The sequence below is a fragment of the Oxyura jamaicensis genome, chromosome 27, assembly GCF_011077185.1.
Source record: "Oxyura jamaicensis isolate SHBP4307 breed ruddy duck chromosome 27, BPBGC_Ojam_1.0, whole genome shotgun sequence".
Taxonomy (NCBI): Eukaryota; Metazoa; Chordata; class Aves; order Anseriformes; family Anatidae; genus Oxyura; species Oxyura jamaicensis.
This window is the reverse complement of record NC_048919.1, coordinates 3,175,761-3,191,423: the sequence shown is the minus strand read 5'-3', so window position 1 is coordinate 3,191,423 and position 15,663 is coordinate 3,175,761. Positions and strand designations below refer to the sequence as shown.

At 55.9% G+C, this 15,663-nt stretch overlaps 1 protein-coding gene across 2 annotated transcripts in view; it reads left to right on the top strand.

Annotated features, from left to right (window-relative positions):
• The window catches only part of EZH1 (enhancer of zeste 1 polycomb repressive complex 2 subunit), a 15,744-nt gene extending 1,029 nt beyond the window's left edge, over positions 1-14,715 (top strand). The window contains exons 1-20 of one of the 2 annotated variants that reach the window (XM_035347650.1): positions 32-359; positions 549-669; positions 1,280-1,408; positions 1,654-1,773; positions 2,867-2,987; positions 3,620-3,793; positions 4,687-4,789; positions 5,059-5,222; positions 6,025-6,116; positions 6,692-6,866; positions 7,651-7,847; positions 8,316-8,407; positions 8,991-9,031; positions 9,520-9,645; positions 10,686-10,864; positions 11,462-11,557; positions 11,925-12,006; positions 12,156-12,236; positions 12,501-12,585; positions 12,702-14,715. In XM_035347650.1, coding sequence (XP_035203541.1) covers positions 553-669; positions 1,280-1,408; positions 1,654-1,773; positions 2,867-2,987; positions 3,620-3,793; positions 4,687-4,789; positions 5,059-5,222; positions 6,025-6,116; positions 6,692-6,866; positions 7,651-7,847; positions 8,316-8,407; positions 8,991-9,031; positions 9,520-9,645; positions 10,686-10,864; positions 11,462-11,557; positions 11,925-12,006; positions 12,156-12,236; positions 12,501-12,585; positions 12,702-12,762 — 2,235 coding nt within the window. In that variant the 5' untranslated portion in view covers positions 32-359; positions 549-552 and the 3' untranslated portion in view covers positions 12,763-14,715. Of the gene's footprint in view, positions 1-31; positions 360-548; positions 670-1,279; positions 1,409-1,653; positions 1,774-2,866; positions 2,988-3,619; positions 3,794-4,686; positions 4,790-5,058; positions 5,223-6,024; positions 6,117-6,691; positions 6,867-7,650; positions 7,848-8,315; positions 8,408-8,990; positions 9,032-9,519; positions 9,646-10,685; positions 10,865-11,461; positions 11,558-11,924; positions 12,007-12,155; positions 12,237-12,500; positions 12,586-12,701 lie in introns of those variants that run through there. The other variant, XM_035347646.1, reaches the window with a different exon arrangement.
• Positions 14,716-15,663: the final 948 nt, after the last annotated feature.

The following is a 15,663-nucleotide window of genomic DNA, read 5'->3' as shown; positions in this document are numbered from 1 at the left end:
GGGGGGGGCGATGCCGCAGCGCCGGCACCCAGCTCGAAGGCTGCCCCTCGCCCGTCGAAACCCGCTGGTTACCGCTCGCAAACAGCAGCGCCTTTCTGAAGGGAAGGGCTGCAAAACAAACAGAAATCCTCCCTGGCCTCCTGGCAAGGCCAGAAAGGCGATAGCTGCACGTAAGGAGGCTCCTGACGTCGTCGTTTTGTTCTGCCGGTGCTCCGGGCAAACGGAGAAAGGGGAACACTGCAAACACGTTGTCCGTAGAGGATTCGCAGGGGTTCACGCTGGGCAGAAGCAGCTGAATCCCTGGAAGCACACGCAGTTCTCTGCTGCTTCTTACGTCCAAAAGCTCTCCGAGCTTTTCGGTGCAATTTGTGCTCTAATTGTTCCATAAAAAGGACCAGTGCAGATTTCTGTGATTATTTTTTTCCTAGTTAAAGTCTGTGATGCATTTAAAATCCGCGTGTTGTGTTTTTTTTTTCCCCTAATACCACTTGTTTGTAACGCTAAGCTCTCCGTTATCTGATATTTATTCTTCCTGCATTTTTTTATAGAAAAATGGAAATCGCCACTCCTCCGACGTCAAAGTGTATTATATACTGGAAAAGAAAAGTCAAGTCTGAATACATGCGTCTGCGGCAGCTCAAGAGGTTTCAGGCGAACATGGGAGCCAAGGTAAAGCTGGAACGAGAGATGCCAGGTCTAGCTGGAAGGATTTCTGCTCTAGCCTTCGCTCTGGTTTGCGGTGTTGGAGCAGTTTTCAGCTGAGTGCTTCACGATGAGAACTGCACAATTATATTTCAGTTGTAGCCGTGGTAAGCCTGAAGAGATTTCACCTCCCTTCGTGCTCCGTGGTTGGAGCAGAGCAGGGTAGTCAGCTCTGCTGTGTAGGCAGAGAAGTTCCCTGGCTGGGTGCTTGCATAACATGCGGGGAGAGGACTCGTTTCCACTTTGTGAAGTGTCTCCTTGCCTTAACCCCCTCGGTGCTCAGGCTCTGTGGGTTTTGGGTGACTTCTGCCGCTGCTTTTCTCCGTGGCATGTAAGATTTTAGAAGAGGTCGGATCTGATCGAGAATTATTAAAAGCTGCTGGCTCTTGCTACGCTTTCTGCACAGTTCTGTACCGATGCTGAGGTTAATTAGAATTCCTTCTAACGAGTGTCATCAATCTGAAGTACTCTGCCTTGACTATGTTTTGATATGTGAAACAAAATCTCAGGAGGGATTTTAATGTTCTAAACCTCGACGTGAGTTTTAAATTTCGAGTGCTTCTTTCTCTCGTTTCAGGCTCTTTTTGTGGCCAACTTTGCAAAGGTTCACGAAAAGACCCAAATTCTGAATGAGGACTGGAAGAAGCTTCGAGTTCAACCAGTGCAGTTGATGAAGCCAGTCAGCGGGCACCCTTTCCTCAAACAGGTAGGGAGAGCAAAAGAGGCACGGCAGCAACAGATGTGAATTGGAACCAGGGCTTTGCAGGGAACTACGAGGATAATTTATGCACAGTTTGGTAAATGGGTGGAAAAAGCTTTTACTATCAAGGAGCCACAATGAGTGACCGCAGCACTTTGCTGTATTTGTCCTGAAGTGCAGTTTCCTTCTGTGACTGTGACTGCCTCCCCGGGGCTGTTTCCTCACTGCCCTTCTCTTCGTTTCTCTCCCAGTGTACCGTTGAGAGCATTTTTCCGGGATTTCCAAGCCAGACGCTGTACATGAGGACGCTGAACACAGTGGCTCTGGTGCCCATCATGTACTCCTGGTCCCCCCTTCAGCAGAACTTCATGGTAAGTATGAACGCTCTGCGGAGCAGGAGCTGTGTGAGATGAGTGCAGATCTTTGTGAGGTTAGTGTGTAGCCATTACACGGCTGTGCGGTGATTAAACCATCTTCAGCCAACTTGTTTCAAGCGATGCCTGCTCAAGAGATGAGGGGGAGCATTGTTTTATTTGCTTCTTGTGTTGAACCCCACAGAACAGCCTTGCATCCAAGCTTTTACCCAGCTAGTCTCTCTTCCACACCTGGCTCCTTGGTAGGACCACCGTTATTTCACAGGATTCAAGGAGTAAATGCTTTCTTTTCTTTGGCTGGGCAGGGTTATTAGCTTTCCTTTTTCTCTTTTAACGTCCCTTTTAAACCAAGACTTGCATTTCTTAGGCAGGTCCTTTCCTTTGTGATCGGATTACTCTGCTGATCTGCTTCTAGGGATGCTGTGGAGGATCCCAGTGGTGTGGAGGACGATTTAAATACTGTTTTGTCCTGGTTTAGTTAAGATTATTTACAAAGCAGACGGGCAGCCTGTGGCTAGCCTGCCCCTTTGCCCAGTGTGTGTGTGTGTGTGTATTCCTACAAGCGAGGAGCTCCCTAGGACCAGGCGTAGCCGGCTGGTGGAGTGCTGTTGCATGAGGAGATGTAACAGAGCCCCTTGTCGGTGCCATGGCAATGAAAGCCAAATGTCCTTGCTCCGTGCAGTTAATGTGAGAACGCTCCTCGGCTCCAGCTGTGTCCCTCCTGGGATGAGTTGCCATTTTGCCTTTCGCTGTTCTAGTTCCACTCCACCTTAATCACCGTGACCCCTCTGACATTTTCAGTAGTTTATTACTCTTGGCAGCGTGTTTCTGAGTTTCCATAACCCTTGGATACGCTACTCTTATTTTTTTTTTAAATCAGATTTCACTTTTTGGCATCAGGGCTATGCTGCTGGTACGGAATAACGATGAAATGTCAGTGATGTGACATCCAAAACTTCTGCTGGGGAGGCTGAACCTTTGCTTTATGCCATGTCGTCTGTGTGGAGTGGACTGGAGCAGCCCTAGAGGCACAGCCTGGGTGGGAATCAGCAGGTGCTGGGTTACTGAGCCGCATCTGATCTCGTTACAGGTGGAGGATGAAACTGTTCTGTGCAACATCCCGTACATGGGAGATGAGGTGAAGGAAGAGGATGAAACCTTCATTGAAGAGCTCATTAATAACTACGATGGGAAGGTTCATGGAGAGGAAGGTAACGTGGGAGTGGCAACGCTCAGCACTGTCCTTTCACTGTCCTGCAAATTCGATATCAAAGCAGTTAAGAAGTCAAAAGGTGGCAGCAGTAACCAGCTTTTCTCTGAGAGCTCTTAGGGTAGAAAAGCAGGGATGTGCCTGCGGTGCTGGTGTGCAAGGACACGGTCCTGCCTTTTGATACCCCGATCTGTTCTAGGCCCAGGATGCTCTGGAGCCAGAGCTCTAGTTCCTGGGAATCCACAGGCGGTTCTGGGAAGCTGAAACATGTGCTAGATGTTAGGAGGAGCTCAGCAACATCGTTTCACTTTTACCTCAGCCAAGACTTCAATAATTCTTTTCAGAGATGAAAAACCAGTGTGTTTTCCTCCGTAGTTTCCTAGCCCATCGTAAAGGTCTGTCTGGAGGGAAGAAGGCTGTGCAAAACTCTCTGGTGTGGCCTGTCCCCAGATTCACAAAAATGATACACCACTCTTATGACTCCATAGCATTAAAATCCAACCTATCCTTCCAAAATTGCCAGGAAGGTTCTCACTGCTAATAATATCCTGTGGCTGGCTTGTGATTTACCACCCCGAGGAGCATGAAAGATGCTGGCCCTCCCACAGACTGGCTGACACCACTGTGTTTCAGAAATGATTTCAGGGTCAGTCCTCATCAGCGATGCTGTGTTCCTGGAGCTAGTGAACGCCCTGAATCAGTACTCGGACGAGGAGGAGGAAGGACACAACGATTCTGAGGTTAAGCAGGAGGATGGGAAAGAGGAGCTGCCAGTCACGCGGAAAAGGAAACGAATTGCAGCAGAAGGTGGGTTTGGCTACAGAAACTGGGGCTGTGATGGTCGTGTTTCCATCCTACCTTGCCTTAGGAGCTGCCCAGCGCTCTCCTGCCCTCGCTCTTTTGGTTATTTGTGTGTCACTTAGGGGTAGTAGCCAGCTTGGCAAGCTCTGGTAAGGTAGATGAAAGAAGGGAAGTCAGTTATTCTCATTGTCCCCTGCGGACAGGATAAGCAGTCATCAGCTTTAAGTGTAGCAAGGAGGAATTCAGATGAGTCATCTGGAAAACCATGTAGTGGTGCGATTAGCAAAGCAGTGGGGTATTACCTGGGGAGGATGTGAGATCTCTGCTCTTGGAAGTTTCAAAGCGCCGGCCTGGCAAGCATCTGTCAGTAAGTTTGTAGGGAGATCTAATTCTGCTGTAGGACAGGGAGGTGAACCTTTTCAAATCCCTTCCAGCCTCGTTTTCCACGTATTAGCGTTCATCTTCCTTCTCCTGTGCCACCTGGGGGTTTTGCTGCGTAGAAGCAGCTCTGGTTCGTGGGATTTTCACATGTCCTGCATGCCCTTAGGGGTGCTGACTGGGAGTTTCACCTTTGATTTATAGCGATACGAGTAGCACAAATACCAGGACCTTTTGCAGACGTAGGAAAGTATTGTCTGTAAGCCTTCTCTTGGTGAGAAAAGTAATATTCCACACGAAATCATTAGTACTTCCATCAACACATTATGCTAATTGGAAGGTGGCAGAGTGCAATGCATCTGGAAACGATTTAGCCTCGTTGCAAGACAGAATTGTCTGTGTGGTTACGTTTCTGTCTCTTAAAAAGCTGTCCAGAACACCTCCTGGAATCACCCTCTCTGGAAAAAGGAGAGGCATGGTCACGTCCAGCGTAACTGAGGAGTTCTCTTCTTTTTCCGTAGGTAACAAGAAGTGTTCAAAGAAGCGGTTTCCAAACGACATGATTTTCACTGCCATTTCTTCCATGTTCCCTGAGTATGGCTTTCCAGATGACATGAAAGAGAGGTAGAAGATCTCTGCGTGTGTTGCCTATTACCTTTGTTAGTGACGGTTAAGATGTGTGTTTTAGACAACAGCCCTGTGCTCTGAGCAGAAAGCAGAGCTCGCTTGGCTGCAGGCGCTGTGAGCAGAACATTTTTTGAGTATTAGAAACTTTTGGTTTAACCTCAAGGTATCTGAGCCAGAGTCATAAGACCTAAGTCACAGAAAGCCTTGTAAAACGTCCCGAATTAGGAAAAAATGCACATTGGTGACTATCTCTGATTGCTCAATAGGTACAGAGAGCTCACGGAGGTGTCGGACCCGAATGTGCTGCCCCCGCAGTGCACCCCCAACATCGACGGGCCCTGCGCGAAGTCGGTCCAGCGCGAGCAGTCCCTGCACTCCTTCCACACGCTCTTCTGCCGGCGCTGCTTCAAATACGACTGCTTTCTGCACCGTAAGTGCGGTCCCACCGGGCGCTTCCCTTTCCATTTCCTCAGTGCTTTGTGCTCCTGCGTGCCTCGCTTGGCGTCTGCGCTGCGGTCGTCAGAGGGTGATGCCTCCCTGGCGTTGGCAGCGGAGCCTTTAGAGGCTCTCAGGTGCCCCAAAACCTTTTATAAAGACAGCTCCACCAATTTGCACAAGGGAAAGCAACCCCCGTGGCAGTCTGCTCTTTCCTGGCACTTTGTTCCAGAAGTGGTGCTGTGACTGGGCTTCCCTCTCGCTTCGCAGAAGCTCATCAGGGAAAGGCACGACTCCCTGATGTCGCGCTCCCAAAGCGTGGACGTGCCCCTGTGTTTTGCTGCCTCACTGGAACTTAAGCTCCATCTTAGTCATGTTCCTGCTCTTTGTGCTGCCAGAGCCTTTTGGATAGGGGTTAGCTGTTGGACCTGCCGTTTCCCAGCTCTGAGGGCTTCCTTGGAAAGTCACAGGACTCTCTCCAGTGAATTATTTATTTAAGGCTCTATTATTAAGATCATGCAGCCTTATTGTTTCAGCCTGAAAGCAGACGTTTTTCCTACGCCCTCTCCTTCCCAAGTGTTTCCCCTCTGATGCTAAGTTCCCATCACTGGTAGGAGTAGGGCTGGCCGAGACGTCCCCACCTTGTGCCCTGCTCTTAGATCTGCTCCTGTGCTCCTGGCGGCTGCCTCAGGCTCCCACTTGCCTTCACTCCCCTCATGCTGTCCCTGTCCTTCGCTTTGTGGGAGGTGCCCCTTGTTGGAGGATGCTGACAGTAAAGCTCACTATTATTTTTTCAGCTTTTCATGCTACTCCTAATGTGTACAAACGAAAGAACAGAGAGACGAAAATCGAGCCAGACCCTTGCGGAGCAGACTGTTTCCTCTGGCTGGTACGTTTCTGCGCTGCAGCTTCTGAAACCACTGTAGGAAGTGGCCTGGCCAGCCGTGCTCTTCAGTACTTTGTGGGTCTTTTTTTTTCACAACTTTGGTGATTTTTCAGAATTACATAATTCTGAAATCTCACCTGATTATCTAAGCTGATTATCTAATCGTCACTGAATCTGGGGAAGCACGGATCCAGATAGGAGCCTTACTGGAAGCGTCTTCTTGTCACGTTCAGATTATCTGGCTGAGATACCAGCGTCTGAGGGGAGCTGCAGGGCTGAGGCAGAACGGAGGCCGGGAGGGTGTAGAGCAGAGGCCGGGAGGGTGTCATTGCCAGGGCAAGAGACGGGGAAGCAGGCTGGAGGAGCAGGGTGAGGGAGCCTGCTCGTACCGGGTGGCGATGCTGAAGGACACGAAGCAGAAAGGTGCCGTGCAGGCAGGGCCGTGGCACTTACTGGAGGTGACCCTATGATGTATGACAGGTCTCCTGCCTTCCCGTGGCGGCAGGAGGGCTTCTCCCGAGGCCTTTCTGCGCGTCCTGGCTGCGTGCCACCCACCCCGTGCTCTGCTCTGCTTGCAGGAAGGTGCCAAGGAGTTCGCTGCGCTGCACAACCCGCGGTCCAAGTGCTCGGGCAGGCGCCGCCGGAGGCACCATGTGGTCAGTGCTTCCTGCTCAAACACCCCGGCCCTCGCTGAGACAAGGGAGGGAGACAGCGACAGAGACACGGGCAATGAGTGGGCCTCTAGTTCCTCGGGTACGGTGCCATCCCTGGAGGGAACCCTCTCCCGTTCAGTGCTGTGACAAATAACGGGCAGGCACTGTCACACGCGGGGCTCTGTCCCTGCCTTGCTGCTCTGTCCCTGTGCCGGGGCCGTGGAATTCAGAGCTGGAGTGACAAAATGTCCACAGCTGGCCTTAAGCAAACACGGGGAACACCCAGTCATGCCCTGTGCTGCGGTGGGGTTCATTGTCCTCATTGTCAGGCACGGCAAGTGCTCTGCTGGGACCGGTGTTTACCCAGCGCCCTGGGCTTTGAGTGCCTTGTTGGCTGCACACTAGGACAACGCAGGCAGCAAAGCGGGCTGGTGGCAGTGCCGGCCTGGGTGCTCGGCCCTGCAGGGGTGCTGAGCACCCACCTGGGAGCTGCTGAGGCTGGGGCCGTGTCAGCAGCCGCGTTCCCCCAGGATGAGCAGCAGGCTGCTGCCTCGCCGGGTGAGTGGCAGTGCCCAGGGCAGGATGAGCTCCCAGGGGAGAAAGAGCACGCTCATCCCATCCCGGGTGGGAGAGAAGGGAGCACCTTCCTCATCCTCGGGCCTCCCCAGTGCTGCTGCCTGGGTCAGGAGGCTGCGCTGTGGGCACAGCCGTGGCAGGGGAAGGTGGCACGGTGCCCTGGAGGAGTGCGACAGGCTGGCGCGGGGCTGCCCGGAGGTGCGGCAGGCAGGCTCAGGCACCCCTGGAGCAGCGCTGCCCGAGGAAGCTTTGACAGCAGGGGTGTGTTCTTGCTCATCCCTGGCCCTAACGTCTGCCTTTCTCCCCAGAGGCAAACTCCCGCTGCCAGACCCCCACCAAACAGAAGCTGAGCCCGGCCTCGTCCCAGCTGTTTGCGGTGGAGACGCAGCAGGAGCCGGTTGAGTGGACGGGAGCTGAGGAGTCGCTCTTCCGTGTCTTCCATGGGACCTACTTCAACAACTTCTGCTCCATTGCCAGGCTGCTGGGGACAAAGACGTGCAAGCAGGTATGGCCTGACCTTCTGGTCTGGGCAGGCAGGCACCGCAGCGCCTGGCCCCGGGGCAGGAGGGAGCCCTTTGCTGCTGCTTGCTGCTTCTTTTTTTCTTCCCTGCTGCAAACCGCCTCGAGGAACGTGTTGCATCAACGCTTTGGGAAGTTGGGTGGTGTTCCTTTACAGTATGGCTGCTGTTCACAGAACAAGCCCCGCATGCGTCCAGTGCTGTGAGGTTTCTTCAGCGTCCCGTAGCCCAGGCTGGTGGGAGAGGGGATGGTTTTGTTTCCCAGGCAAGAAAAGCAAGGACACCCGTGGTTTAGTGAAACCGGGGGCAGAGCTGCCTGCCTGCTGGGACCCCCACTGTGTGTGTGTGCTTGCACTCTCTCCATGTATGCTTTAGATAAAGGTAACTTGGATATACTGAACTTTATTCTTCTTTTTGCTTCTGTTTTTTTTTATTATTATTATTATTTTTGGTAGGTCTTTCAGTTTGCAGTTAAAGAATCCCTTATAACAAAACTGCCAACAAACGAATTAATGAATCCATCCCAGAAGAAGAAAAGGAAGCACAGGCAAGTGCTGGACAAGCTTGTTTTGTTCTTAAAAACGCAACCAGATTCGCTGCTTTTTGTGCCAAAGCATTCCTGGTAATCCCCATCTGGCTCCCATCTGCGCACACTTCTCGCTGTCACACAGGGCTGATTGTGCTGCCGGCTGGGAGCTGGCCCCTGGCCCTTCTCTGGTGCTGTCCTCCTGGTTGGGGAGCTGCGGGGTCCTGTGCCCACGGGCTCAGCCCCGGAGCAGAGGGCGGCACGGTGGCTGCGCTGTGCCGCACTGCTGCAAGGAGGCCGGCGCTGTCCCGACAGCAGCCTCAGCCCGAGCTCCCTGCCTCCTAACCTACTTTTTGTGTGCTGATCCAGTGTATCCAGTATTATTCTGGCTCTCACACTTGCCTTAAATAACTCCTGTAGCTGTGCCGTTCTCATCTTTCTGCGCTTTGCGGCCGCCTGATGGTTATTAATGCGTGACGCTGCCAGGCAGCCCTGCTGGAATCGCCTGGCCCCAGCTGCTGCAGTGCTGAGCGCGGTGCTTAGCCAGCCCCTCCCGATGGAGGCTCGTGCCCCCACCTCTGACACTTCTCTGCTTCTCTCCCAGGCTGTGGGCCGCGCACTGCAGGAAGATCCAGCTGAAGAAAGGTAACGTCAGTGGCTGCGCTCGGCTGCGGTTTGCGTGGCCGTTCTCCCCCAGGGGCTGATTCTCCAGCCCTGGCTTGCACAGGACACCGTGTCTTGCTCCCTGTCCCGGCAGCTGTAGGGGTGCAGGGGGAGCAGCTCCCCACCGAAGGGCTGTTTTTGGTGCCCCTGTGGTTGTGCCACCCACATCCCTGCCGTGCCAGCGCTCTCTCCCAGGCAGTGGGAGAGGCACGGTCCTGCTCCAGCCAGAGGGGGGGCTGAGGTTTTGGCATGCAGTCCCCGTGTAAAACGGGCTGCGGAGGTGTAAAGGAGGCGTTGTGTCATGTGTTTGTAATTACAGCTGTATGCTGAGCGCTGCTGGGCTTCCTGCCCTCTGCAGGCAGACGGGGAACGTGCTCGTGCTCTGCTCCAGAGCCCTGGGCGTGCTGCTTGCTCTCAAACGTTCCTGCAACGCGCAGCTTCTAACCCTGCCGTGTCTCCTCTTGCTCCAGATAACTCGCCTACCCAGGTGTACAACTACCAGCCCTGTGACCACCCCGAACATCCTTGTGACAGCTCCTGCCCCTGCATCATGACCCAGAACTTCTGTGAGAAGTTCTGCCAGTGCAACCCTGACTGTAAGGAAAAAAGCTGGGCCTGCCACACCTGAAAGCGGCCGGCTCTTCTCGCAGAGACAGGGGGAGGGTGCAGCCCTGGGGCTTGCTGGAGGCCTGTTTTATCCCTGCCTTCATTTCTCTGTCCGTCTGCAGCAGTTTGATTAGCAGCCTGATAAATCTAAGGGGAAACTACGTTCCATGCTGCCCCGTGTCCCCCAGCAGCAAGTGATACAGGCTCTCGTTAGAGATTGCTCGTCTGCATGTCTGCATCGAGCACCAAGCCCTGGGTGTTGCTGCCAATCCCGTGGAAAGAGGACGTGTGGCCAGCACTTAGGGTGGGAGCTGGGTCATTGCTCTGCCACTCTCGTTTTCCCCTCTGGGCTCCCGTTCCCAGCTCAGGGATGGAGATAACAGCACTTGCCCGTGTAACTGGGGCTTCTGAGGGTGAATTCGTGTAGGGTTATGACACAGCCTGGGGCTGGAAGGGCTAGAGGGTGACAGGGAACCAGCTCAGGCTCCCAGCTTCTCCGTCCTGATCAGTTCATATTATCAGAGCTGATTTCAAACTGCACGTAATTAGCCCCAAGAGGCAGATCAGCATCTCCAGCTGCGGAGAGACCCCACACGTGGGTCTGTGCTCTGCGAGGTGTGAGCGGTCCTCAAGGCTGCCTTGCCCCCAGGCCGTTGCTCTGCTTTCTGGCTTTCAACCTTGGGTGCCCAGGCTGAAAAACGTCCCTTTGTCATGTTGCATTCTTCGGTGAGCCCCGTTCTGGTGACTTCAGGGGTCAGGAAGGCGGCCTGGGAGCTCCCATCTCTCCTGCCCAGAGCAGAGGGGCTGCAAAGCTCGTTATTAGCACGAAGGCACCTCCCTTGTGTTAGCCGGGGGGGCGGGCAGGCAGCCTGGCCCTTGGTCACAGACAGTTTAAATTCTGTATCTGCACAGAGCCCAAACAGCCTGCCAGGGCAGGACCCGGCTCAGCAGGAGCTTCCGTGTGTATCTGCGGGGCAGGGACACGGGGCACGTCCCTCTCTCTGAAAAACCTCGCGCTGTGTTCCTGCAGGTCAGAACCGCTTCCCAGGCTGCCGCTGCAAAACCCAGTGCAACACCAAGCAGTGCCCGTGCTACCTGGCCGTGCGGGAGTGCGACCCGGACCTCTGCCTGACCTGCGGGGCTTCGGAGCACTGGGACTGCAAGGTGGTCTCCTGCAAGAACTGCAGCATCCAGCGAGGGCTCAAAAAGGTATCGGCTGTGCTGCGTGGCTCTGGGCTGCTGGCAAAGGGCTGCCTCAGGGTGGGGTTGATAAACAGATGGGTGCTGTGTGGGAGAGGGGGTGTGAGCCACCCGTCGCTGTCTGAGCGAGGCAAAAATCAAAGAGAAGCTGCTGTGCCCCAGGCTTCTGTAGCACTTACTCTGGAGTATGGATTATGGATGTGAAAACTGGGAGATGGGGGGTATATGAGGAAGGGTGAGAACAAGGGAGTGTAAGAAATGACTCCAAAGAAAGGTCAGGTCTTGAATTCTGTTGGTCAGGACAAGGGACTGCGTATAAAAGAGAGAAATTCAGAGAGAGATGCAAATTAGTGGGTGTTAAGTAATGTGCAGCTCCAGCTTAACGATGCTATGACCCCTAAGTGTGCAGGGACCTGTGTGTCACCTCACACTAGGGGACACCGGATGATGCTGGCACAGTGAAGGCAGCAGCCAGCACGGCATGGGTGCTCCTGGGCGCTGCCCTAAGCCCAGCACAGACACCTGGGGCGTGATCTCTGCGCTGCTTCGGTGCTGGGGGCGGTAGGTCTGCCCACCCCGACTGTTTTCTTCTCACCTTGGCTCTAGCACTTGTTGCTGGCACCTTCGGATGTCGCTGGCTGGGGGACTTTCATCAAGGAGTCCGTGCAGAAGAACGAATTCATCTCGGAGTACTGCGGGGAGGTCAGTGCTGCCGCCCTCGCCGGGACTGCCGCGTGCTCGGGCGGACGCGCGCAGTGGAAGCGTTGCTCTGCGGTTATCTCAGGGGCCTTCCCCAGCTCAGCCACGGGCTCCCTCTGACCCAGCTTAGAGTTAGAAACCTTACAATTCTGGGACCCAACTCCAGGCCCTCCGCCAAGGAGGGATGTCTGATGTGTGCGTGCTGATCCCTGGGAGCCCAGCTCCTCCTCTGCTCCTCCTGAGCCCTGGCGAACCCCCACCCACTGGTGTGGAAGGGCCGGAGGCACCTCCACGAGATCCAAGAGCATTGTTCCTTGCAGCGATCCTTACCGTGCCCTCGGGCCTCTCTCAAGGCATTCTCCTTCTCCAGCTTATTTCGCAGGATGAGGCTGACCGGCGAGGAAAGGTCTATGACAAGTACATGTCAAGTTTCCTCTTCAACCTCAACAATGGTAACTCGCGTGGGGCTTCGAGGGGTGGCAGAGACGTGGGCTTCCTGGCAGGGGCTGGTGGGTGGGCAGTCTCGAGCCCCTCCAGCCCGTGAGCAGCAGTCTTGTCTTTCCGGGACACTGCAGAGTTTTCTCCTTTTGCCTTTTGATAGATTTTGTCGTTGACGCCACTCGCAAAGGAAACAAAATCCGCTTTGCCAACCACTCCGTGAACCCCAATTGCTATGCCAAAGGTGAGCTCTCCCCACCCGGGCAGGTCAAGGCTGGGGAAGGGTCTCCGGGGCCTGCTCAGCTCTGGGAATTCAGGGGGTTCACGGGGTCCCAAGTCACCCGGAGTCTGTGGCAGCCGCAGAACTTCAAAGGCGTGGGCAAACTCTCCTTCAGCTCTGCTGTGGCCGTGGCCTTGCAGAGGGGTCGCTGCAGGTTGGAGCCCCCCAGGGGGCGTATCCGTGACCCGACCTGAGCTGCAGCCGCATGTCTTTTCCCTCTGGTTGCAGTTGTGATGGTGAATGGAGACCACCGGATAGGAATCTTTGCCAAGAGGGCCATCCAGGCGGGAGAGGAGCTCTTCTTTGATTACCGGTAACGCGGGGAGCAGCTGGCTGGGGACCCTGGGCAGGGCTTGACCCTGCTTTCTGTGCACGTTTGCAGGGAGTTCAGAGGTCGTTACAGCAGCTGTGGCTTTTCCTGTCTTCTAGGTACAGCCAGGCAGACGCCTTGAAGTACGTTGGCATAGAGAGGGAGACGGATATCATCTAGGCTGTGTGCCGGGGGGTCCCCAGCACTCCTTGCTGCTGCACCTTGTAAGCGATGCCATGTTTGCTTCACGCTGACATGACTGCTGCCCGTGTTCCCCTTGCTGTGTGTGTCACAAGTGCTACTTGCTGCCCAGACACCCGGAGAGAGACTTGGGGCAGGAGTGTGAGCAGCTGCTGCCCGGGTATCAGCTCTGCCCAGCCCCGGCGTGGGGCAGGCTCCAGCACCTTCCCTGCTGGCTGGCTCCTGGGCTGGAGGGGGCCCGTGGACCAAGGCAGCTGGGGCTTGAAGAAAAGCTGTGGTGCAGAAGGAGGTTTCCAGGCACCAGCTTTCAGCCTCTTCCCATTTTCTGCTGACTGCTGAAAGCCTGCACTGAGACCCTCGGGGCATGGCTTGGGGGCAGCGCCAACTCCCCTGGGACAAGCTCTGGCCTCTGGTGCTGCCTCTCGCTGCCTCTTTTGTCCTGCTGACCGGGACAGCGACAGCATCGGAAGCCGGTGAGCTGTGGCCACATGCCTGCACGTCCCCGAGCCCCACAGCTGCTGTCCCTGGGTGTCTTTTCCCTCTGCCCCAGCTGGCTGGAGGACAGAGACCACCAGCACGTGGCTCGTGTGGCACGATCCCCTGGGACAGGGCGAGCGGCACTATGCAAAAAGTCACTTTGGGTAGGGAAGCTACTGAGCTGGTTAGAGATGATGTTAGGGGGATGCTGCTGCAAGCACAAGGGGAATCCACGGAAAGAAAGCACTGGGGAGCGGGAGGGAGCCCTCCCAGCCCGCAGCTGGCTGGGTCTGGTGGGGCTGGGGCAGCTTTGGGGCTGCGGGGGAAGCCCCCCACTGCTCGGCTGGGGCCGCAGCCAGCCTGGGAGCTGGGGCTTCGGCTGTGCTCCAGGCAGGTGCTTCCTGACCACGCAGTACCAAAGCTGGTTCCCCCACCCTCCTCTGCCAGGACAGTCCTTTTCAGAGAGGCATGGGCCCTTGGAGACGCGCCAGGTGCTTCAGGAGCCTGCCTCATTGCACAGAATTGCTTGGATGTTGCTTTGGTTTGAGCAGGGCGCAGCAGACCCGCAGCTGCTATGTGCAGTGACGGAGGGGAAGACTCCCCAGGGAGCTCTCCGGAGGTTTCTGATGCTTTGGTCCTGGCCTTGGGGATAAAGGGGAAATGTTCTCTGGCAAGGTGAGGTTTGGCCTTAGCACCCCATGCAAAAAGAAAGAGAAAAAAGCACTTTAAACTGAGCATTCCCAGCCAGGCGGCTGAGCCCCGTGCGCTGCCCAGGGTGCTCTCAGGTTGAGGGGACCACAGACGTCCCAGACCGCCGCCGTCCTTCAGCAGCACCTTTGTGGGGCTGTTTGTCCAGGCCTGGGTGGGTGGATGGAGGGAGGGATGGATGCCTCTTCCCTGAGCAGGGAACTGGGCCTGAAGGTTGGGGCTGTCCCCTGGGAGCCACGTGTGCTGCCAGCTGGCCTGGTGTGGGGTGCTGGGAGCTGCTGGACTCCTGTGCCAGTCCGGAGGCGGTGCTGCAGGACGGTGTTTGTCCAGGGCTGGAACCGGTGCTCTGCTCCTCTGGGAACTGCAGTGCTCCCACGCAGGGCAGGGCACGGCCCCGATCGCATCCCCAAATGCAGAGAGCACCCTGGGTCTGCATGGGGAGCTGAGCCCCTCCTGGCCCGGGTCTGCTCCCATCCTGCCCGCTGTCCGTCCCGGCTGGCAGGGCTTTGGGTCCGTCTGGAGCAGCGCTTGTACCCCAGCCCCTCTCCCTCACCCCCATCCCTTCTCCCGCTGCCTCCGTTCCCCGGCTTGCCCCGGCCCCGCTGTCCGCTCGGTGTCCTCTGCCACGTTGGCCGTATCTGCACTATGCCAGGCTTGTGTCTGTGGTTCGTTGACGGTGAATTATAATGCACTTTAAAAAAGAACGTGGCTTGTAGCCTTTGTCATAATAAAGTGGTCGCCAACACCCCCTGCGGCTCGCTGCGCTCTGTTCCCCGGGGCAGATGAGTGCGGCCGCGGGCTGAGCCCGTGCCGTGACCCACCCCGGGCTCTGCGGGTCCCTGCGGCCCCGGCTGGTGGTGGATGTCCCGTGGGGGTCACGCCGGGCACTGCCAGCGCCCTTCCCTGGTGCTGGGGAGGAGCGGAGCCGCTCTCCCTCCGCACCCAGGCTGCCCAAGGGAAGGCCGGGGAAGCGCGTCAAACGCCGTCATTCTGCCTTTATTTGAGCCTCTCCGCATCTCGTCCAACAAAACGGATTTTTTTTTTTAAATAAAGTGCCCAGCGGAGCCAGGCCTTTGGGTAGATAAATGCATTTCTGTAACATTGTCTTAACCACGATACAGCGCGCGAACGGGAGCTTTCCCCGGGCTGGCGGTAACGGCAGGACGAGCACCCCGGGCGGAGAAGTAGCGAACTACGGACCACTTACCACGACACTTGGAACGTTTAACACCCGACGTAAAGTTCCGTTTTGTGTTTTTTTTTGTTGTTTTTTTTTTTCTGTATTTTTTTATACAAACCGAGAGAATTAAAAAAAAACACCGGAGTGTAGTAGAATATCCAGCAACAAAAAGAGAAACGGTAGAAAGGATCATCCGTACCTGACGGTCGGAAAGCAGCATCTCAGCAAAGTGCGGTGGCGTCATGCGCGGTGCACGCACGGGCAGGGTATTGCTGGGGCGCCCCGGGGCTGTGCTCCGAGGCTGGGTATTGCGTGGTTTCCTTCGTGGCTCTTGCTAAGCGAGTAAAGCAGCAGCTAATCGAGGCGCGAGCGGGGCGGGGGGGCCCCCCCCGGGGGCTGCCCCCCCCCCCCCCCTCCATGTGGGCTGTGAGGTGCTCCGGGGGGGTCCCCGCTGAGGAGCGGGGGCTCTGGCAGCGGGTGGCCTCTGGCGGAGGGGCCCGGGGGTGCCGGTGGCC